The 24,003-nt window shown below is 42.1% G+C and overlaps 2 protein-coding genes across 2 annotated transcripts; both read right to left on the bottom strand.

The window, feature by feature from the left end:
* Window positions 1–510: 510 nt before the first annotated feature.
* Window positions 511–7,076, bottom strand: arfrp1 (ADP-ribosylation factor related protein 1). Its single transcript, XM_035632382.2, has 7 exons — window positions 6,692–7,076; window positions 4,957–5,044; window positions 4,525–4,607; window positions 4,069–4,150; window positions 3,854–3,924; window positions 3,116–3,216; window positions 511–938 (listed from the first exon to the last, which is right to left on the bottom strand). The coding sequence occupies exons 1-7, from the start codon at window positions 6,782–6,784 to the stop codon at window positions 851–853; spliced, it is 606 nt and encodes a 201-aa protein (XP_035488275.1). The 5' UTR covers window positions 6,785–7,076; the 3' UTR covers window positions 511–850.
* Window positions 7,077–9,280: 2,204 nt separating this feature from the next.
* On the bottom strand, window positions 9,281–22,067 carry LOC118308969 (acidic mammalian chitinase-like). The gene is made up of 12 exons (XM_047332572.1): window positions 22,061–22,067; window positions 21,869–21,946; window positions 21,740–21,766; window positions 21,450–21,654; window positions 21,283–21,336; window positions 20,435–20,600; window positions 18,406–18,530; window positions 18,181–18,307; window positions 14,529–14,711; window positions 10,752–10,868; window positions 10,030–10,162; window positions 9,281–9,315 (listed from the first exon to the last, which is right to left on the bottom strand). Exons 1-12 carry the CDS (start codon window positions 22,065–22,067, stop codon window positions 9,281–9,283), a joined length of 1,257 nt encoding a protein of 418 aa, XP_047188528.1.
* Between the last annotated feature and the right edge of the window lie 1,936 nt (window positions 22,068–24,003).

Below are 24,003 nucleotides of genomic sequence, written 5' to 3'. Positions count from 1 at the left end.
GTAATATGTGATACACATTGATTGTATCACTTCAATCTAATCTGCTACAACATAACCAACAATGAATTTCTCATACAAGTAGTGTGTGTGAAAGATGGGTATCTCAATCCTCTATTAAACACATCAGTGAGACACACTCTTACTACTTGACATATTCCTTGGATTACAATGAACAGGAGCACTGTAGTTAATCCCGAGTAAACCCCACACACCCAACACCGCTGAAATTAATCCTTTTTAGAGCAACAATTTCCTAAAATTAGTGCAAATAAATAAATACAAATGAAAGCATGCATTTAGGAACAGGACACGACTCGAACCGTGAATGGATTCTGGCCAACGCTGTGTGAAATTGCTTATGTTATTAAAAAAACACCTTGTATTGATGTGAGCAGGCACTTTGACTTTCCCCAGCAATGCTGGTTCAGGTGTCACTCAAATGCTGTTGAGAATACCATCCACCCAGAGGCCTGACGTACAAACGCCGTCTCATAAATATGTTCAACAAGGTTCTATGCACAATTGCTGCAGTGTCTTTATTAGTTCACATTTCAATACACAAAAATTTCAGTTAAATCTTAACAAATGCAGTTTCAAATGTTAACTTGATAGAGGGAGAACAGAGAATCACCCTATTGAGCATGGGAACAAGTGGAAAAGAGACGTCTGTTCAAAGCACATCGGAAATTATGCTTAGTCATAAGAATACTGCCAGGCCCTAAGAGCAGAAATCCAGAATATTCAGAGACGAGGAGAGTGGAGATTTCATCAGCTCCAGGGTTCAACATGGAATGTCTTCAAGGAGAAACCCCTCAGATCAAAATGAGGAGCAAAGAGTTTGGATGATTTCCTATGTGATGTCCTTCTGTCTGGGCGGTCTGTGGATGTTCCTGACCACACATTTCACCATCCACTCAATGCCTTCATTTACTCCATCCCTGCGTGAGAACAAGAGTTGAGTTAGTTGTGTAGCCAGATTTGAAAATTTTTCTGAACAGTTCCGTTAAAAAGGGAAATAACCAAGAGATCAACGTGGCAGAGCATTAGAACAGCAAGGCGTCCAGTTATCCATTGGTGTGGAACATCAGTACGTGCAGGAAAGAGACCGGTGATGGCAGGTCCAAAGACTGAGAAGGTGCAGCTGGTCACATGAACCTCAACACCAGAACAATTGTCTACTGTTTGAGAAAGATATTACCATCCAGTTACTGGCTGAAATCTAAGGGACAAGCACCGTGCCCAACCCAGAATTTATTGTAGTAAATGTGTCCATTGACCATTCTCAGGAACACTTTCCATTGGCTTTTAGTAGCTTGTTTGAGCAAGGACAGTGACAGTGACAAGAAAAACAAATTGAACCCCTTCAAATGACGAGCATTTGTGATCTGATCTTAATCTAAATGACAAAAATGAACAAAACACAATCTGTTTGAACAAATAACACAAATCATTGCATTGTTCTTGTCCATATGGAGAACATAATTCAAACATGCACACTGAAGGTTGGAAAAAGTATCTGAACCCCCGGACTAATGCCCTCAGCAAAAGCTAATTGGAGTCAGTAGTTAGCAAAGTCGAGTCCAATGAATGAAACAAATGTGGAGGTGTGGGTTAGACCTACTTTGATATATGAAAAACACTCAAAAAATTTGTGCTTGCTATTCAAAAGAAGCATCTGCTGATGTGAACCATGCCTCCCAAAAAGGAGATCTCCGAAGAGCTACGATCAAGAGTGGTTGAGTTGCATAAAGCTAGCAAGGGTCACAGTGTCATCTCAAAGACTTACGATATCCATCAGTCCAAAGTTATACAAATTGTTTTTAAATGGAGACGATTTGTTGCTGTGGCTAGTTTCCCCAGAAATGAGCAACCAGCCACGATGACTCCAAAGGCACCGAAATCCTACGGGACTGAATCACAACGCAGCTTCCGCTGTTTCGTTTCGGTTCCTGAGATATGTAATATCTCTGAAATAGTTGTCCTGCTTACAGGCAACATAAACATCACCACACTTGCCCAGTTAACATTACACTTAAATCTGGTGGCAACATACAGCACAAAACATTAGCCTACAGTAAGCTAGTAGCCACCCCGACACGAGTCCACAAGACAACTCAATGCCTAAAGCTGAATGGTCAACAGTGTAGCTGTATTTCCTGCTAAAGGATTCCAACACCAGGACCTGCAGCAAATTTTTTTAAAAAGAATTGCGTGTAAAGCGGGACACATCAAACATAATGAAGCACCTGGCGAAGATACATTTGGAAGCAGAGAGATCGATAATTAGAAAGCCTTTATTGTCATTGTATAATTCCTCACACAACGAGATTGGGAGCGCTGCAACTGCTGGTGGTCTATGGCGTTTATTTAGTCTCAAAATTTGCACAGAACAGTATCCGCGAGCGTGCACAACTGCGGTTCCGCTAGCACAGGGCTGAGATGAGCGTGAACTCGCCCTACTCTACACGCTTGAAATTGTTCAACACCCCCAAACATCGTACGCTAGTGAAGTTGAATTTTGAGACATTACATTCATTTAGCTGACGCATTTGGTCCAAATTGACTTACAATAACCGGTTTCAGTCATATTAGAGGTAGGCAGGTGTATACTTTCTACAGTATTTGTATACTGTATAGTTAAAGCTTAACGGTTGAAATGTTAAATTTCAAGCTCCAATTTGTCTTAGCGATTAAAATAAATAAATAAGTAAATAATAATTGAAATTCTTATCATTGACTGTTGTTTTGTGATTTTTTTGCGGAAAAAACTATCATTTCTGGCACAGTTTAATTTAGCGCCAGAATCAGAAAAAAACCCTAACAATACCCCAACATTGAAGAGGCAGGGTGTCCATTGCAGGATACCACATAGAAAGCGGCTGCTCTCCCAAAAAAAACCCCATTGCTGCGTGCCTGAAGTTTGACAAACAGCACCGTGACACTCTAGAACGCTAATTGGAAAATAATTTGTGGACTGATGAAACTTAACTGGAATTTTCAGGATGAAAATACACATCTATGACAGATTAGGGAGCATCGTGATTTGGGGCCTGGGCAACCTGCCATCATCTTGGGGAAAATGAATGCCCAATTATATCATAGATTAAAATCTTACCCTGTGAGGGCCGTACAAGGCTGTACTAAACAGTCTCTCTTGCCGATCTTGGAGGCACAGTCACTGAAGGCTGTTTTAATGTCCGGTACTGACATACAGTTCTGAGAACAGAGGAGACACCAGACGTGACAATAAACAGAAAGCAAAAATCATCCATCACAATCAACCAATCAATCAATCAATGAATCAGAATCTCTTTTTAGAGCTGACAAAGTTCACTGGTCGCAGCTTCTCAGATGTGACATATTTTTCTTTGTTTGGATAAAAGAACATATCTGATGTGTTAACTCTGGTTTTTAGAAAAATATAAAGTATCAACAGGGATTAATAGAGAAAATAACTGGAAGAATGATTGCTCATGGTAAAAAAAAAAAACTTTTCCCCCAAAGGATGACTCGGGTCACTTCGATCCTAGGACAGAAGCTAATGCTACTGATGATTATTTTCATGATTGATTAATACGTGTATAAATCAGTCTCTAGAATAGATGGGAATAGTCAACGATTTGGATCACCAACCCAAAGGGGATGTGATCACACTGCTTGTCTTACCAACAGTCCGAAACCATAATGATAATCAGTTTACAATACAGAATCCACACAACTGAGAAGCTGGAACCAGAGAATGATCAATTTTCACTATATGGGTCAAACTAGTTCACAACTAGAGTTGCCACACAAAAAATGATCTTCATCTTTAACCTGAACATGATCTTATTATAAAACCATCATAAAGTACCGGAACATCCTGCTTGTTGGCCAGCACGAGCAGAGGAACACCTTCCAACGTCTCACTGCTGATCATTTTTTCTGGAGGACACAGGAAAAGTTCAATAATTCATTCAACAAATCAGCAAAGAACTTGTATCAAAAAAAATAAAGTTTTAGTGTGTCTATTACTTTCATTTCGCCATACTTGTAACACACTACACTGTAGGACAGTGCGTTACTTACCGAAGGCCTCCTTTGATTCCGACAGGCGCTCCTCATCAGTTGAATCGATCACATAGATGACTCCATGGGACTCAGCGTAGTACTACAGACAACAACAACAGAGGCAAACAGGATGTGAGAACAACATAACAGCTGGCTGACCTTCATCATACATTTTTGGTGGGAATACAGAGGTACATCAAAGTATTAATATAAATATAAAATCTGAGCATCCAAGATTAAAGAGATGAGATGAAAGGTGGAAAAATTGAAGAACCCAAAGACATAATGTGACTGGATTGTGTAATAACGTTATATGTACCTGTATACAAGTGCTAACATAAATCTGAAGCTTGATGTGGGTTTGGTCAGTTAAACACAGTATTTGAAAACATATTTACTTAAACTAAAATAATTGTGTGCGTGTCAGTATGCCGCTGCGGAGGTATTGGTTGGTTAAATTTTTTTTTAACTCACCTTGTCCCACAGAGACTGGAGCTCATCCTGACCTCCCAGATCCCAGAACATCAGACGTGCGTTGCCCACGTTGATTGTACCAACTGCGGAGGATGGGGAGACATTACTGAGGAATCAAATGGCAACTCTAAAACTAAAAGACGAGCAGCATCAGGTGATCACAGCGTAGGAGTGAAGATGTGGAATAAAAAAAAACTACTGTCTTCAGTATTAGGATTTTCTAAATAACGGATTACTGATGCAAATTGTCAATCACAGCCCTTTGCCATGGACTATAACACACCAAAGGTCAAAGACTGATTGAGGCTGCCGTTAAAAACCCCCGAATTGGAACACTGCTACTCTGATTCTTGAAGAGAGGGGAGCGGATTGTCAGTTTCGTCTCCTCGCGACAAACACGACTGAACACACACAGCGGAGCAGTTCACTTACTGTTCAGGCCGACCGTCGTCGTGATCTTTGATAAATTCATCCCCTTGTAGTTCTTGCTGAACTTCGTCTTGGTCTGTTCCAGAAAGGTCTGCAGAGAGAAAACAGTTGAACGCGTCAAGGCTGGACGTGTTTGTTCTGCACGTTCCGTATCAGGGCACAGGCTACGACAGTCATTATTAGACACGCAGACGAATGAGGTTATTTGCTGAAGCTGCACATATAATCTACTGAATTGAAACACATGGCAAAAGACTGTCAGGACCTGAATGAAAAAGATGATGGTAAGGATGGTACTAGAGCTGCAACAGTTAATCGATTCGTAAATTAATCGCCAAATATTTTGATATGGTATTTATTTTATGAAAAAAAGGTCAAGATTCTCTGATTTCATCTTCTAAAATGTGAATATGTTCTGGTTTCTTTTCCCCTCTGTGACAGAAAACTGAATATGTTTGCCGTGTGTGAACAAAACAAAACATCTTCTTGGAGTTCGACATTTTTCACCAATTTATGGACCAAACAACTGATCGATTAATCCGGAAAACAAGCGTCAGTTGCAGCCCTGGATGGTACCCAGCAGGTCCCGGGCCTGATAATCTGCAGCCCTGGATGGTACCCAGCAGGTCCCGGGCCTGATAATCTGCAGCCCTGGATGGTACCCAGTTGGTCCCGGGCCTGATAATCTGCAGCCCTGGATGGTACCCAGCCTGATAATCTGCAGCCCTGGGTGGTACCCAGCAGGTCCCGGGCTTGATAATCTGCAGCCCTGGATGGTACCCAGCAGGTCCCGGGGCTGATAATCTGCAGCCCTGGATGGTACCCAGCAGGTCCCGGGCCTGATAATCTGCAGCCCTGGATGGTACCCAGTTGGTCCCGGGCCTGATAATCTGCAGCCCTGGATGGTACCCAGCCTGATAATCTGCAGCCCTGGGTGGTACCCAGCAGGTCCCGGGCCTGATAATCTGCAGCCCTGGATGGTACCCAGCAGGTCCCGGCCCTGATAATCTGCAGCCCTGGATGGTACCCAGCAGGTCCCGGGCCTGATAATCTGCAGCCCTGGATGGTACCCAGCAGGTCCCGGGCCTGATAATCTGCAGCCCTGGATGGTACCCAGCAGGTCCCGGGCCTGATAATCTGCAGCCCTGGATGGTACCCAGTTGGTCCCGGGCCTGATAATCTGCAGCCCTGGATGGTACCCGGCCTGATAATCTGCAGCCCTGGGTGGTACCCAGCAGGTCCCGGGCCTGATAATCTGCAGCCCTGGATGGTACCCAGCAGGTCCCGGGCCTGATAATCTGCAGCCCTGGATGGTACCCAGCAGGTCCCGGCCCTGATAATCTGCAGCCCTGGATGGTACCCAGCAGGTCCCGGGCCTGATAATATGCACCTTTGTTTCTTTTCTTCTCCTCAGAACCTTTGAGATCAGAGTTGGTGAATCTTCCAAACGGATCAAGGCATCATGAACAGCCTATCAGGCGCATGACTGCTTCATCAACGTGATGACTCTTATTCTTTTTTGAAAGTCAGGTTGTGAAAGGCCACACGCCTGGCCAGAAGCTTTGGTAAGGGCAACGTGTCACTTTTAAACATTTAGATCCCTCTGAAATAACCAGGTGGACCTCTGGAGTTTCCACATCGAATCTGTACTTCTGGTGTAATCCCTGTTGACAACATCCGAACAGACACAAGTCACAGGCGAGTGGCTAATTCTAATTCAGGTCGGAATGCGACTCACCGTCTTCCCGGCGTTGTCCAGTCCCAGGATCAACACGCAGTACTCGTCCTTTTGGAACATGTACTTGTATAATCCAGATAGTAAAGTATACATCTTGGGGGGGGGGTGTAAACAAACAAGTAGTTAGCGCTGCGGGTGTTAGCTCGCGGTGTTAGCCTAGCCTGCATACGAGGCCCAGCACGGAGCGCGCGGCCTCGACGGACTCATTCTAACGCGGCCGCAGACGATGCGGGATGGAACGGAGGGAGGCCGACGGCCGCAGACACTCGAACCACGGTGACAGACGACGAATTCGCAGCTTTCTTCATTACTCCACAGACACACGCACACGCGAAGCGCCGACGCTACGTGTCACCTGACCCGGAAATGGAAGGGCCGCGAATGAGGTGCGTCTGGGAAATGAAGTGAACGGCGGCTCATTAAAGCGTTCACTGTGAAACGCGCTGTGCACTTGGAAAAACTCGATTTCCCACAATCCCTTTCGGTATCTACTTCACGGATCGTCGTAAGAAAACGCCGAGCCAAAAGGGTCCGATTTTGGGGGTTTGACAATTCACTTTTCATTTTCCCCCTATAAGAATTAAGCTATTCAAAGATAAGGAGATCCTTGCATGATCACCTCAAACCCCAAACCATTACCATAGATTTTTTTCTTTTGAAAATATCACATTAAGTGTAGTTCTAATCAACAGAAAACAGGATTTTTAAATCAATAACATCAGCATCATTGCTAAATATTATATACACAAATCCCGATATTCCAAAAACACCCCCATTAAGGACTGTGTTCAAAAATTCAAATTTCTTTACCAAAAAAAAGAATCAATTGCACAGAAAAAAATATCATATTATTATATTAATCTCAACATACTTATTTTAGCCCCCTGTGTAGTATTTTATTATTTGCTGTTTTTATTCATTGTCTTCTGTTGTTAAATTGTTGTTATTATTACCATTACTGTTGTTGTTTTTAAGTTATATGGTAACTTAATAGCTGAATTGCTTAGGTTAAAAAGTTCTTTCAAGCCATCGCACATTCCTGTAGGAGGTAGTTGACTTGGCGGGCAAGCAAGTATTTCAAAAATAAAAGCCAAGCGGATAGAATGATAACAGAAGAACACAGTTCAGTCAGAGTGATAGATAAGTAGGTTTAATGTTTAAAAATGTTCATGTTAAGTTATGTGTTGTCATCCATAATATGGTTTGTGGTAATGTATTTTTTTTGGTGTGCGCTTGTATTACACGCTATACAGCCAGTGGCCTGTACTATGAAGGGAGTTCAACTCTTTCATGAGAAAGAGGCGGGGACATCGTCAGGACCACGACATTTTAGTTCAACTTTAGAGAAGAAACGCTGACACGTGTAGGTGAATTTGCTTTAAGTGACATGTAAAAGTGACATTCTAGAAAGTGAAATGAAGATAATTTGATCAAAGAACTTAAATAAAAAAGCCTTAAAAATATAATGTGAACCTTTCATAGTTCACATTTACTAATGTTCCATTCACTAGAAGATAGAATCATTTTTTTAAACCCGTTTTCACTGTAAATAATGCTTGCCTCAGGACAAGCCGGTGATAAAAGTTCACCGGGTTTGACATTTCACAAATTGTATGCGTTGAAATGTTGAATGCTGATTCAGTGAGTGGGATACACATGAATAACATCTGTGAGACATTGTGTGTGACGGCTAGACAAGTCTAGTCTGACATATATGAAAATACAGTGTCTTTACGTTATAGAAGACGAAGAACTTCCATTGTCTAAAAACATTTTCCACAATCACCTGTCACTCCACAGGCACAACTGATGGAATCGAGTGGCGATTACTAAGTTGACTATAATAAACTTCTTTGACGGCATCATTTGCACTCCACCACTGTGGCCTGTTGCCAGGGTGTGGCACTTTGTGATGTAAGTCGTCCTCTGCACACATCTGTAGAATGTCTTTGGATCGTCTGATCTGTCATATAGTCCATCACCTCTGCGTGTACAGAAGCTGCTGACAGGATACACAACTGTGATGTTCTGGAAGCAGCTGTTATGCGGTTTTGCTGTGTTGGTGAATTGCTCCGGTGTTTGTTGTGGGCTTTGAGAAGAAGAAGCAACGGCTGTGGAGGGAGATACAGCGAGCGAGGTTTCCTGTATTGTCCAGTCTAAGAAAAAAAATACATTGCACTATAAAAAACACTGCAGGACAAGTTTTAAAGTGGCAAGCAATTGAGATACACGAATTTGTACGGAATACAGTCACCCGTCACATCTCACAAGAGGCAACGGTAAACCAACGATTTCTGCAAAAAACAGCTGCGACTTCTTCACATAGGATGAAGACTACAGGAAAATACAGTGTCATGCCAATTTGGCAGAAAAACTTCAGGATTCGGCTTCCATTATAAATACTATAAACATTGCATTGTCTCTTTGTACAAATTCGTGAATCATTAAATTGATGATTGGGGTGTCATGATCCTGGAGCTTGTGGTGAACTGTCTGAGCTTGTTGAAAGACTGTGTTTTCCTTGTGGACATTATTGTTTAGTTATGCTTTGATTTACCAATTGGCTACTTGCACAACCATGTCCGGGTTCTACTTACTCCGGGTGCTGCTCAACTGCTTCCGGTCTGGTTCGACAATGGCACCGTTTGGTTAGCTGATCGGTAACGAAGTGTCTGCTGCAGACCTTCATGTGAGAGGCGACTTATTCCCGACGTATGTTTACCAACCGACGTCTTCTTAGGTCAGGATGGGTCGGAAACAAAGTGAACATCCTGTTCTTCGGTCTCTTGTTGTCTGCCGTTTTACTGCTTGTGTTTCCTGCTTCTGTTATTGTATGTGTTTCACCTGCTGCAATTATCTCCACTCGACTTGTGTGTTTATAGTCTCTGCGCTTCCTTTTGTCTTTGTTGGATCAGCTGTTCGGTTTGTAATTTGTCATGTCTTCTACCTCTGTTTGCTCCATGTGCTCCCAGTGATGTTTTCTGGTTTTTGCTTTTTTGATCCTGGTGTTCAATCCAATCAGTTGGATTTTAATTTTATTAAATTCACCATTCATTATGCATTAGGGTTTCGCCCACCACAATCGTAACATTGGGTTTCAAAAAGAAGGCTGATTAGAAGTTCAGACCTGCTTCAAGAAAGTTGAAGTTGTTTTCAAATAGGCTAAAGAAAGAGACCTACAGAAAATGTTTCACTTTGGAAAGTGTGTTTAAAGGCATTAACTTTGATTACAATTAACCCCTGACAGTGTTTGTAAGTCATCTATACAGTACTTGGTTTGATTTTTTTTAAAGCCATCACCGCCTCTCAAAATGTGATTTACAGTATCGGAGCCTTACCTCCACTGAGTTCATGTTTTAGATGTGATGTCAATGGATATTTGCCCTGTTCACAGAACTGTCCAGAGAAGTCATCCATGTCCAGTGTCCAGACAGCAGCTCCCCCCAGCTGCCTGCTCTTCAGATATTCCACCTGTAAGACATGTTGATTGACACATGTGGACAGCAGTCCGCTCATGAGTGTTGAAACCAGTCCAATCCAGACGTGTGGATACTTGATGTCAGATAAAGATTTAGTTACAAACAAGTGTGAAAATGGGGAAAGGAAGGGAAAGACTTGGAGCAAAGGGCTGCAAGTCAGAACTAAACCTGCAACTGCTGCAGAGGACTCTTCACTTTTTTCTACATGTGCTGTGTTATTTCCCATCAAAGTATTGTTAAATGTTGCTGTGTGTGTACATATGCTTGCAAACTTGTTTCAAATCGCTCCTAAATGTACGTATAAAGAATTTTGAATGGAACAGTATAGAAGGACTTGTTAACCCAACCCAACCCAACCAGTTGAGGCACCTGAGTCTGGTTTGTTGGATGTTTCCTCCTGTTAAAAGGGAGGTTTTCTTTTTCTCTCCATTGTCACATGCTCATTGTGGGAATTATCTATAATATGTGATAGTCAAATATTTTGAGATAATCTATATTGTGATTTGGTGCTATACAAATAAAACTGCACTGAATTTAAATAAGACATCAGTATGTTTCCAAATCAGACTGATATACTGTACCTTGGCATCATAGCTCTGCTGGTTATCGAAGCCCACCCACTGATTACCTTTGACAGCGTAGGGAACTTTCTGACTGTCAATCCACTGCACTGCGGTGCCTTTCAGGAAAGAGCAGGTCTGGTAAAGAAACACCAACATACGAATGTGTGAGCAACTATAATTATTTTGTTTACTGTTGTTTATATTGTCTTAATTAAAAGAAAACCCAATATACAGTATGATGAAACAGGAGTACTTGTAATATTTGGTGTACTGTATATAGTCACAGCTGGAACTGCAGCTCATGTGACAACAGTCCTCCCGTGCACCGTTTGCAGACATCACATGAGCTAGACAGCCTCAATGGACAGAAGTGAGAAACCGGTGAAGCGTTGGGCAGTTTTCACCACCCTCTGCATTGCTTTCCGGTCTGAGACAGAGCAATTGCCATACCAAACTGTGATGCAGTTGGTAAGGATGCTCTCGGTGGTGCAGCTGTAAAAGTTCACCAGAATCTGAGGAGACAGATGGACATTCTTTAGTCTCCTCAGGAAGAAGAGGCACTGGTGAGCCTTCTTGACCAGGGTTGAGGTGTTGAGGGACCGAGAGGTCCCCAGAGATGTAGCTGACGACACGCTCAACCTCCATCCTGTTATTACAGAGGGGGGTATGTGTGCCACCATTAGTCCTCCTGCGATCCACAATGAGCTCCTTGGTCGATACTGTTGCCGACGCACCACACCGCTAGCTTCTGGACCTGCTCCTTGTAGGCAGACCAATATTTGTCGCTGATGAAGCCAACCACCGTAGTGTTGTTTGCAAACTTGATAATGGTATTAAAACATACAGGTGCAGGTGTGAAGAGGAGTAAAGGAGAGGACTGTGGAACACCGGTGTTCAGAGTTAGGATGGAGGAGGTGTGGTTGTCTAACCTAACAAACTGGGGTCTGTTGGTTCGGAAGTCCAGTATCCAATTGCAGAGGGACTTGTTGATGCCCAGGGGTCTCATCTCATCTCATCTTCAACCGCTTATTTGGGGTCGGGTTGCGGGGGCAGCAGCTTCAGTAGGGGGCCCCAAACTTCCCTTCCCGGGCCACATTAACCAGCTCTGACTGGGGGATCCCGAGGCGTTCCTAGGCCAGTGTGGAGGTATAGTCTCTCAACCTAGTCCTGGGTCTACCCCAGTACTTCTCAAATGGTGGGGCGAGGTGTCAGGGGGGCGCGAGCGGCAGGGGGGACTAGTGTCTTTATTCATGCTTGAACAATAAACAAGCCTCCAGTCACTAGGTGGCAGCAGTGCTGAAACGAATCAACAGGCTGCCTGTTCAACCCAGTAGTAGACCTACACAGAAACACGGGTGTACAGAGCTGACGGAGGAGGAGAGATGGAGAAGTTTGTGACAGGAGTGAAAAGAAAAACAGAGGAGGCGTCAGAGGGGGGGAAAAACAATGATGGTAACCGGCATAAACTGAATAAAAGCAGGAAATACGATGAAGCCTATACAGCCCTTGGGTTTACCGTGAATACGGTTATACGATACGATCACAAAATCGATCATCGACCTTCGGCCTAGGGTGCTCTGGTACCATGTACACTTATGAGCATCCTTATGTTCGAACATGGTGTTCGTTATAGACAAACCATGGCTAGCACAGAAGTCTAATAACAACAACCACTTGGGTTCCGATCAGGGAGGCCGGTCTTCCCAATCACGCCTCTCCAGGTGTCTCCATCATTGCCCACCTGGGCATTGAAGTCTCCCGGCAGAGCAACGGAATCCCTACTGGGGTCCTATGCAGGACTCCATTCAGGGTCTCCAAGAAGGCCGAATACTCTGAACTGCTGTTTGGTGCATATGCACAAACAACAGTCAGAGTTTTCCCCCCCCCACCACCCGAAGGCGCAGTGAGGCGATCCCTTTGGCCACCGGTGTACACTCCAACACAGCGGCGCTCAGCCGGGGGTTTGTGAGTGAACCTTCAGATCGACCACTTTTTCTAATTTCTCCCACTGACAGTAGACAGCCTCAGCAACACGTCGCCTCTCGCACTGCTTCTTTTAATTAGTGACCCCGCTGCTGTGACACCAAATAACGCTGTTTTCCGGGCGTCCACCTTCCTACAGGGGTGTCCACCTCCCTACAGGCGAGTCTATGTCAGTGTCTGAGAACTGAGGTTATTTTTTTCTCACCTGTCGGAACGAAAGAACAATTGGATGCCAGGGTCATTAATATACGAATCAGCATTCATGAGGTGATTTGCATAGACTATTTATGGTTAAAATGGGCGTATACAGGGCGGGATATGAAGCAGATTCACGTATGTACACTTGTAGGTGGTCTGTGATTTATAAAGGGAGAATTGCGCACAGGTGTGCATATACACGGTTTTATAAGTCTGAGTATTTTACGGCCTACGCCATTTTTGGCGTACACTTTTGGTAAGGATCCTACGCACTGTTTTATAAATGAGATCCCAGGTCACTGTGTTTGGAGGGGGATTTTGGTGTTGAATGCTGAACTGAAGTCGTTGAAAGGGCGGAGTGTAAAGCGGTGGAGATGGCCTCCTCCATACTCCTGTTCTGGCAGTATGCAAATTGGAGGGGGTCTAATGTGGGTGGTAGACAGGTTTTTGAGGTGAATCCCCCCCTTCGTGACAACTCTGGGGGGGGGGGGGGTGAATTTTTTTATAACTCGCCCATTTATATTATATTACTGTTTGAAATTCTGCATAATTAGGGGCGTGGTCTATTTGATTGACAGTCGTGGCTCGCTCGCTTGGCTGCCGGGGCTGGAGGGAGGAGTCCTGCCCTGCCAACATGGCGACGGCTGAGCCGCTGCGAACCCGCCCACTTTGGGCTTCAAAACCGGCCTGCAGAAACCAATGGGTGACGTCATGGACGCTACGTCCATGTTTATATACAGTCTATTGTCCTGACCTGTCAGCTGCACAGAACAGGCCCTGAGCATACGTCCAGGGATGCCATCAGGGCCAGCAGCCTTATGTTCATTAATCCTCGTCAGTGCCGCAAACACGTCGGTGGAGGAAAGTGTGAGGGGCTGGTGGTCTGCAGGGAGAACAGCCTTAATGGTCTCAATCTCTAGTTTCAAGTCTTGAATGATGTTCATTTTGTACCTTGTGGTCTCACTTAGAGCAGCTAGTACTGTCCAATCGGTGCATGGTTGCAGGTGGACATGCAGTGGACGAGCTCTCAGTAATGCCTACCCCTACTCCTATGTCTGGTTCCAAAAAGCCCAAATGGTGCTGGTCAAAATGCTAAAGCAGACGCTTCAAAACGGCAGTACACAAACCAATGGGTGATGCTGTAGGTTGCCCAAGGACACAGACAGGAGGAAGCAGGATCGAACCACCAACCTTCACATTGCACTGATATGTTCAATATCAACATCTTCTCGACTATACAAATCTTGATCAAAAACATGTCCTCATGAAATTAATAAAAAGCATAATCTGCTCACAATTATGTTCCCTTTAAGGCATATTTACACTACTGAAAATGTGTTCAATCTAAATGTCATCAAGACATTGAGTTGTTCTAGGAGTGCTATCAGTAGCAGTGGTAGCAATAAAGCGCATAGTGGTGATATACATTGCTTTTACATTACAATCATTTTTGCTGAAGCTCATTTTCCAAAGTGATTTACAATCATCAATTTTTTACCCATATCAGACGTAGGCAGGTAGCATTAAAGGCGTTGCCTATACCATCAGTTTGATTTTGATATTATTAACAAGATTTCTCTGCTAAATGTAGCTGTGTATATGTCCTCTTGTTACCTCATAGTAAGACCAGATGCCACTCTGTTGGGTGTAGGGCCCTGGGGCAGCAGGGCCACTGAATGGAACTCCCAGGCCTGTGACAGCGCTGGAAAGTGTGAAAGAACGAGAGTGGGTGGGAAAACCCAGCAACAGCTTCCGTGCTGGGGCTCCTCGCTCCAACCAGTACTGCATTACATAATCCTGACAGGAAAGAAAGAAGAGTTGTAAATTAATTGAATAATTTATGCCAATTCAAGTAGCTTACTTGGAGAATTGTTATACTAGATTCCATGATAGCAAAGCTAAGATTTGGAGCTTTTCATATGATCAAGTCACAACATTGACTTAAGCTGTACATGTTCTCAACTCACTGGAAGTTATTAGACCATGTCATCCAAAAGTCTGTCTCTCTCTCACAAAATGTGCAGTTCACCTCAGCTCATAGGAGCTTTTGAGCCTTTGGTCTCATCTTGTCTTGTTTACAGCAAGTCAGTTCAGACAGTTCATAAATACAAAAGAAGCAACTCAGGAATACAAAATCATGAAAATTCTCAAGACAGCAATAATTTCTTTCTGCATTAAAAGTGACATGAAATGGTAGACTAACATTGTCCTTCAGGGACTCTCTGGCCTGCAGACCAACTAGACATTATTGTGAGATCAGGATTTATTATTTGCGAGCAATGCATGGTACCAACAAAGGAGATGAACCAGTTGGGAGTATCATCATCATCATCTCTACCATCTAACATCAGATGCCATGACAAAGAGAAAATGTTCAAGCCATAGAGGCATCAGAGAGGTAACTGTTAATTTAGTATGGCCCTGACAGGATAATATCAAAATTGAAATGGCCACTTGATAGGAAAAAGGTTCCCCACCCTACTCCTTATTTCACATGTATAAAAAGTTAAATGGGTATACACTCTCTGAGCACTTTATTAGGAACACAATACTAATACTGTGTAGGTACGCTTTTTGCTCTCAAACGGCCTCAGTTCTTCATGTCATTGATTCCACCACTGTTGGAAACTTTCCTCCGAGATTTCTGCTCCATGTTGACATTACTGTATCACATCATTTCTGTAAATTTGTCAGCTGTACATTCATGCTGTCAATGTCCTGTTCTACCAAATCCCAAAGGTTCTACTAGATTCACATGTGGTGACTGGAAGGCCACTGATGTTCACTGAACAGTTTGAGTTTGACTTTCACTTTCTTCTTCTAATGATTACTGGAAGATGGTAAACTGTGGCCATGAAGGGATAAACGTGATCAAAAACAATACTTAGACTATGGCACACAATCACACCACCACCAGCAGCCTGGACCATTGACACAAGGCATGTTGGCTCCAGATTTTAAGTCAACCATCTGCAGTCTCAGCAAGAATCTAGATTCATTGGACCAGGCTACATTTTCTAGTCTTCAGTTGTTGAGCGTTTGTGAACCTGACGCTGTCTTCTGCTGTTGTAGAGCCTCCACCTTAAGGTTGAATGTGTTGAGATGTCTCTGAGATGTTTCTCTGCTGAACACAATTGTAAAGAATGGTAATCTGAGTTACTGTGGCAGCTAGCTCTATCCCAATTAAGGGACTGCATCCTTCGGAGGACGTGGTCTATGTAGACAGCAAAGGTCGAACCGAACCAAAATGAGATTGTCTACTCTACGGAGGATTGCCTATTTGCGTCACCATTAGTTCCGCCCTTGCACCTAACTACCCAAAATAATGAATTAAAATGAGTTCAACTTTTAATACCCACAAAAGTAAATTGCAGCTATCAAATGAATGCAATAGTAATATTAAAAAACACATATATAACAATAAAACACTGACAGGGACCAATTTACTGCATAATGAGTACTCTTACTTTTCATATTTTAGGTATATTGTTCTGATAATACATCTATACTCTTACTTTTGAATGCAGGACTTTTACTTATAGTGGAGGGTTTCACAGTTTGGTACAAGTACTTTTTTTTTTTTTAAATTACTGAATACTTTTTCCACCAGTGAAACGGTTAAGCTAGCTCACTAATGTCACGTAACTTAATGCATAAATATTTTAACAAAGAATTGAAGTTTTAAGGCATCGTTGTTTGTTTTTTACATGTGAACCCTTAGCTATTTGATTGAGATGAAGCCTGATACTTACACTTAAAAGTGTACTCTTTGGACATTTTGGACATCTCTTCGAAATCAGATTTTTCACCAGCACGCAAAGAAACTTGGTATAGGTTGGCTCGGGAAGGATCCATCCATTGGAGCCTTAGTTGCTCGAGGATGGAAGGACGTATTACATTGGCCAAGTATGAAGGAGCCTTGGATATGGGACAGCCACTGTGAAATAATTGGTCTTCAAATGCAACCTCCAAAGGATGCAGCCCCTGAGTTGGGACATCTTGTGTCTCCCTTGACCTCTCTAATCAACACAAAACTCCTGATATGCGCGAAACTTTAAACAATGTTGGTACAGTCCTTGACTCTCAGATGAGCTTCTCTGGAAACACAGAGTATGTTCTTAACAAATGCTCACGGCGACGATAACTTCTTAGAGGACTCAGCGGCCTAGGGCTAAGACAGCAGATATTGTAACTTGTGTACAAAGCTCTTGTTGAGAGTGTTTTAACCTTTCATCTCTCTGCCTGGTACGGTCACCTAAGCTGCAGACACAAAAACAAACTTTCCAGCGTTGTCTCAACGGTAAGCAAAAAACTGTCGTTAGCGAACCCCAAATGCTCCTGACCCAATTGTGAACTGAAAGGACAAGGAAGAAAGCAAGGAGTATCCTGGCAGAGAGCTCCCATCCTCTCTTCAGTCAGTTTGAGCCTTTGAGCTCCGGGAGTCGCTATGGAATATTTTTTTTTAAGTCCTTAATTCCAAGTGCAAAAAGTATTCTCAACTCCACAGTGTCACCTAATCCAAATGATAAGAACCCTTGTGTACGTGGCTGTCTCATTAACTGCTCATTGTTTCACGTTGTTTTTATGTTGTCCCTTGTTTTTATGAACCTTGTCTGTCATTGCTGCTTGTTGTTTTCTATGATTGTCTGTCTTTGTGCTGTGGCTTGTTCACAGGTGAGCAGAAATACTCACACAACCGGTCGGACACCAACAATCACGTCAAAGTGAAAGTCAATGAGATCCCAATGATGTTTGATATGAATATTCATTGAAGCTCCTGACCTTTATCTGCAGTGTTTAATGCAAATACTGCTTCCACATGATTTCCTAATTGGTAATTACATGACAAAATGGGTAAAAGTGTTCTAAAAAAATGTAAATTAGTGTATACCACGGTGCCAGTTAAAATATGAGTATACTTTATGGAAATTATATTTATTTATAAAATCAGACATTTTCAAGTCCTACAAACATGGGCTGTAATAGCAAGAATCATTTTAAAGGTGATAATCATTTTGACATGAACTATGAGCAAAACACTACATAGGATGGCTAACCTATACCCCCTACTAGCAATATGAATCCTGATTAGACACACTTTTATTAACAATAATAGGTGATTTAATCATTAGAACCAATATACTACGTAATGGTTCAATTACATTTGAAAGCAATTCTCCTACTGTTTGGATATCACCCAAAATGCTTTAAGTTGATACAGGTCAATCAAAAACAATGATATTTAGTGTAAATATTTGCATATTACTGTACGTAAAAAAAGTCTAATTACTATGTTAGCATTGTTTTCAGTGTAGAGTGGACTGTGGTGGGTTGTCACTCCATCTGGAACAGTATGGAGGTCAAACGCTTTAACACTGATGAAGTCCAAGTACCTAAACACACAGATATAAGACAGATAGGTCTGATGTAAGTATAATGTTATCATCTAATGCCAAAAAGTGTTCAAGGTGGAGAGGAGAGTTTTTCTTACTTTGACATATCAGCGATTTGATATCCCGCATCAATGACATCCGAATGTGCTGCCACAGCTGCAGAGAGAATGAGTTGTGTGTTCCTGCTTCCTTTACTTTCAGCTTCATAGGCCTCTGAAAGCTCCTAGAAATCAATGGAAATGTATTTACAGTTTAGTCAGTGGCTGGAAATGTACCTTAGAACAATAATGCATGTTACATTTGAATGACCGCAAACCAATTTGGATTTCATAGCTTCGTCCAGGCCGCTATCGGTATTTAGTTCAGTCCAGTGCTGTGGGTGTGTGTGTGTGTCAGTTGAGTTACAAATTAATTATTCCTTTAGTTTGGACACGCACAAACTCAGCATATTTTATATTTCTGGAAGCTCACTGAATCACTGAAATTAGTACACACCACTGGCTGCAAAAAAAAGGAGAATGCATTAGAGAAGAGTCTAAATTATGTACTAGATTATGAGTTATCTTATATTTTCCCTCTGGGATTAATCAGTGGGAAATTATCCCACAGATTCAATGTTAAACAAATAAAATTCCTTTGTAAGTGCACTGCCTTTTTCATATCTAAATTAGAGTTCAAATTAGCAGTATTGCATAATCACAGATTTTCCACAGGGGTTTAGCAATCTGTTTGGCATACAATACTAGACCACTACTACACAAATACACACAAGTAGTACTGTTATGTATACTAGTAGTGACAGTCCAACATAGTCGAGCACCAAGTGATCGATCCAATATACCACAAGAGGCAAAATCAAGCACGTTATTCACATATTGCATATAAGAAAGAAGAAGCCAAGAGGATGGGGATGGGATGAGGCAAAATTATTTTGATGTTTTTATTCAAATTCTTCAACAGTCTTTTGCCAGGAAGGCTGCTCCAGACCAGGGGGGCATGATGGGAAAAGACACTGCAGGACTACAGACTTCTCTTTTACTGTGGGGACAAACAGGAGCCGTGTATTCTGAGTGTGAGAAGCTTATGGGATGGAATATAAAGTGTTGAGGAGATGAGACAGACGTGAAGGTACCAGCTCATTAAAGATTTTGTATACCATCAGAAGCGCCTTAAAGTTGAACCATTCAACTTTTAGTATGAGCATGTACATATAATACAAACCTTTCAGAGCCTTGATTCATATCATTAGTAACACCGGTGTTTAGTGTCTGACAGAACTTAAAGGGACGGTTAGACAACTGTTCCTGGACTCTCTCACTCTCTTTTCTCCCGACTGCCCCCCCCCCCCCATATTTTTGTTATTAATGTTATGAGGACAGCGAAAATATTGCTTCAAATTTGATAAAAATCCGACGTTAAAGATGTCAAGTGTGAGTCCCAGCAACATGGACATTGGCACGAAAGTTTTTGGTATGAATTGTGATGATTGGTTTAGGTTAGGCAATGGTACATGGGATGATTATTACGGCACATACCCTGGCCCAACAACTACAGGAGTCAAACCAGCAACCTGCAGCCCTAGGCATATGCAGAAAATGCTATGAAGACATGGCCATAATCCTCAGCCTGATGTATCAGGTGCAAAAAAATATCGCCTTTCGTGTATGGTGAGGGGAATTTGAACCTGTATCTCAAGTATCTTTGGCCTCCTGATCCAAACACTGACGTCAATATTGCTTTGGGAAACAAAATTCTATTCCACATTACACTAAGGAACTTATGAAAAAGACGACGCTACAGAAATATTTATCAGTTCATACATCTGGTACATTTAGTTAGACAGACTCGCAAAAACAAACATTGAGAAAAACAGCATTTATGTCACCCTAATGTCTAAGCACTATGTTTCATCAAATCGAAAAACTGAAAATTGCTCCTAACCCCACGACCTGTAATGCCAGACAAATTGATTGTATTTGCTCATCGCAGGAGACATAACGACCAAATTATATTTATTTAACAACAGCGGAAGGATATCAAAAGTCCTCAAACATTCATAAATTTGTGACTTTAGGATTAAGAATGATATTTAAGTGTTTTTCAAATGGACAGGGGAGACAGCCCTACCTTACAGAGCAGCGTGAACCTCTGTTTGTCCTCTGAAGGACTTCCATCAGCACCAAGATGCTCCCAGGCCAGATCCAACCCGTCAAATCCATGAGTCCTCAGGAATTTGATTGTGGACTGGATGAATGTGTTACGGTTGGCAGGAGTGGACACCATGATGGAGAACCTGCAGCAGACGATGAGACAGTACAGTATGTATTGTATGTTGATAGCTGCCATAATGAACTTAAGTATGTTGAAAGGCCACTGAAACATTTGGACTGAAAACTGACAACAAGTGATACTTTATAATATTTAAAAAGTATAATATAACTAAATTGGAACCACTGATGGGCTGCAACTAATAATAACGTAATCACTGATTATTACATAAATTTGAGTGATTTACTAATATGTAATCTAGAGAGTAATGTAACAATAACATACATAACTAGTCCTAACCTTACATTGACGACAGGAAAGAGAATAACTGCAAATTTTCAAACGAAGGAAACTAACACAAGCTTAAAAAAAAAATAATTACCAGATAATTGAACGAAATATGAATGGATTTTTCAAAACTTTGTTAATATTTTGTTGATTAATTACATTCATTGAATAATTGCTCCTTCAGAATTGCATAGGTGCCAGATATTGTGCACTTTCAAAGACTTCATAGAATATGACATAACAGTCTTAATGTATTTCATTTACATTTGAATACTTAACTACATGGTCTGTACTGTCAAATACTCATAATTCACAGCCAAATGATCAACTTGAAATGAAACAGTAAAATAAAATAGTTCCTCTGCAGCCTCTGCGCCAGTTGGAGACGTTAAGGAGTCAACAAAAGGTGATTGACTCACTGAGATCCGTCGCTCTCCTCTCTGACTGACAGTAAAGTCTTCAGTTTGGAGTTTCTGTTCAGGTGCACACAGAAATTGACCGCCTTGATTGAGTAGATTTTCAATTTCAAAACCATAATGAACATTTTAGTTTTTCCTCGACATAATTCCCATTGGCCAGACATTACCTGTTCTTGAGCTCAGTGAATGGTCTGTAGAGGCTTTTCTCGTTCCACTCATACTCTGCGATCTCATTGGCGTGGTCGAGGATTGCAAAGGCGTAAACCAGGTGAGTGCACAGGAAGGGATCCACATTTACGTGCAGGAATTTCCCCGCACCAGTTCTGTACTGTGACCAGTTGGTGAAATAACACACCAGTTTGGTTGTAGTTGCTGGATCAGGGTGGTGGGAAAATTATTATTTGCATGCAGTCTAATTAAACATTGATTCCCACCCCATTTTTAAATGAATGCTTACCAATCTGAATGAAGAGGTGCAGAGCTACTGCAAGATATAACAAATTCACATGTCAATACAGTCCAATGAGCTCCTGTATTGCAAACGATAGCATATATGATTAGACACCAATCAGGAAAACATTCTCACCAATTCTACTTGTTTTTCCTGCGTTCATCTCTGCTGCTGCTCTCTTCCCACTGGGAGACCATGTTGTGGCACCGCGCGCTGAGGAACAGAGGAGGAGAAGAAAATGTTCACACAGTGTAATATCACTCTAGTCTTACATCTCCTGTTACTATGAGTAACATGATACTGTATTGAAGTGCTAAATGCCTTTACCTAACATTTACCTTTTCCTCTGGATAGTGATGATAGGTATATTGTATGGTGAGTTATAAAAGAAAGGGTGTGATGGTAGTCATAGGACAAAAAACAATTGGCACTTAGGATAAAATTTGATAATTTTCTTCCATTTACAGGGAGGACTGGATCTGGGGTGACCCACTTCCAGATTTTTTTTTTACCCCAAGCATTTTTAACACGAAACCTATGTTTGAAACTCAACACTGAACCATCCCTGCGTCCTTAAATATCCCCCGATGTCATGACGATATGTTGTTGCTGAAAGTGCTTGACAGACACAGACTGACATGACAAAGGACATGTTACACTGAAAGTGTTACTCTCTTACCTCAGGGATGACGTTTGGAGATGAGCTGCAAAGACAGTTGAGTTGAAGATTCTTGGAAAGAGCTTGGTGTTTCATCCCACTGCTACTCTCAGTGTTTTGTTGGGTGACAGAAACCCAGGACCGGGCCACACACAGGCCTTCAACACATATAGGCCTGGATGACCTCTCATTTTATTCTTAATTCTTTATTCAGACAAAATCAGGGTCAATGCCGGTCTTAAACACCTATAGGAAAAACATTATGACCATGTAGTTACTTTGGTTGGCATAAATTTGGCCTCCAGCTGTACTGTGAGGAACCTTGGAGTTACCTTTGACCAGGAAACGTCCTTTGACTCGCACATAAAACAAGTCTCTAGGACAGGCTTCTTTCACCTGCTCAATATCAAGAATATTAGAAACATCCTATCTCAAAAGGATGCTGAAAAACTAGCCCATGCATTTGTCACCTCTAGACTGGACTACTGTAATTCATTACTGCTAGGATGTTCCATTAAGACTGTAAAAAGCCTCCAGTTAATCAAAAATGCAGAAGCACGAGTTCTGACAGGAACTAGAAAAAGAGATCATATTTCTCCAGTGTTAGAATCTCTGCATTGGCTTCCTGTAAAATTCAGAATAGAATTCAAAATACTGCTCCTAACCTACAAAGCCCTTAATAATCAGGCTCCATCATATCTTACAGAGCTCATAGTTTCATATGATCCCAATAGATCACTTGTCTCTGTAAACTCAGGACTACTTGTGGTTCCCAGAGTCTGTAAGAGTAGAATGTGAGGCAGAGCCTTCAGCCACCAGGCTCCTCTCCTCTGGAACCAGGGAGGCTGACGACATCTCAACAGGGTTCTACATTTAGAGTTAGACTTAAAAGCGTCCTCTTTGATAAAGATTATAGTTAGAGGTACTCAGGTGTTTATTGAACCATATGTTAGTTATGCTGCTATAGGCCTAGACTGCTGGGGGAACTCCCATCATGCATCTCTCTCTCTCTCTCTCTGTGCCCCCATGTATTTACATTACATGTCACTTTGTGTTTTCTCTCTCTCCTAGTGCTGGAATCTCTGACTCCAGAGCTGCAGGATCCAAATCCGACACTAATATTATTATCATAATTATTTTTAATATCCTGCTATTTATTATCAGCATTTCATTTATTATTATAATTATTTATAACAACAACAGCAACAACAATAATAACAATGCCATTGCATCTGTAGTGTCAGCAGTGCCGGTTCTGACCTCCCTGGGGCCCGAAGCTAAAATTCTGCTAAGGGCCCCTCCTACCACAGTTACACTTGACACCCCAGTGCTCCCACTACAATCCTTCTTCCTTTACAACGGTTTGCTCCTTCTGTCTTGCATCTGCCAAAAGAATGAGGTACAAACAGACAATATTTACTGACGATCAAGCATCTCCTCTGACATCTTATCTTTTGTAGATAACAATATTTATCATGTGTTGTCAGCTCCATCAGGCCCATTTAAACTGGCTCCCCCAGATATCCTTAAAATACATTTCAAATGTAAAACACTATTCATACTATGGATTGTCTGAACAATTGATGGGGGGCTGTGACTCAGGATGTAGAGT

The sequence above is a fragment of the Scophthalmus maximus genome, chromosome 6, assembly GCF_022379125.1.
Source record: "Scophthalmus maximus strain ysfricsl-2021 chromosome 6, ASM2237912v1, whole genome shotgun sequence".
In the NCBI taxonomy this organism is placed as follows: domain Eukaryota; kingdom Metazoa; phylum Chordata; class Actinopteri; order Pleuronectiformes; family Scophthalmidae; genus Scophthalmus; species Scophthalmus maximus.
Note: the sequence above shows the minus strand (reverse complement) of the source record. Positions and strands in the feature narration are given on the sequence as shown.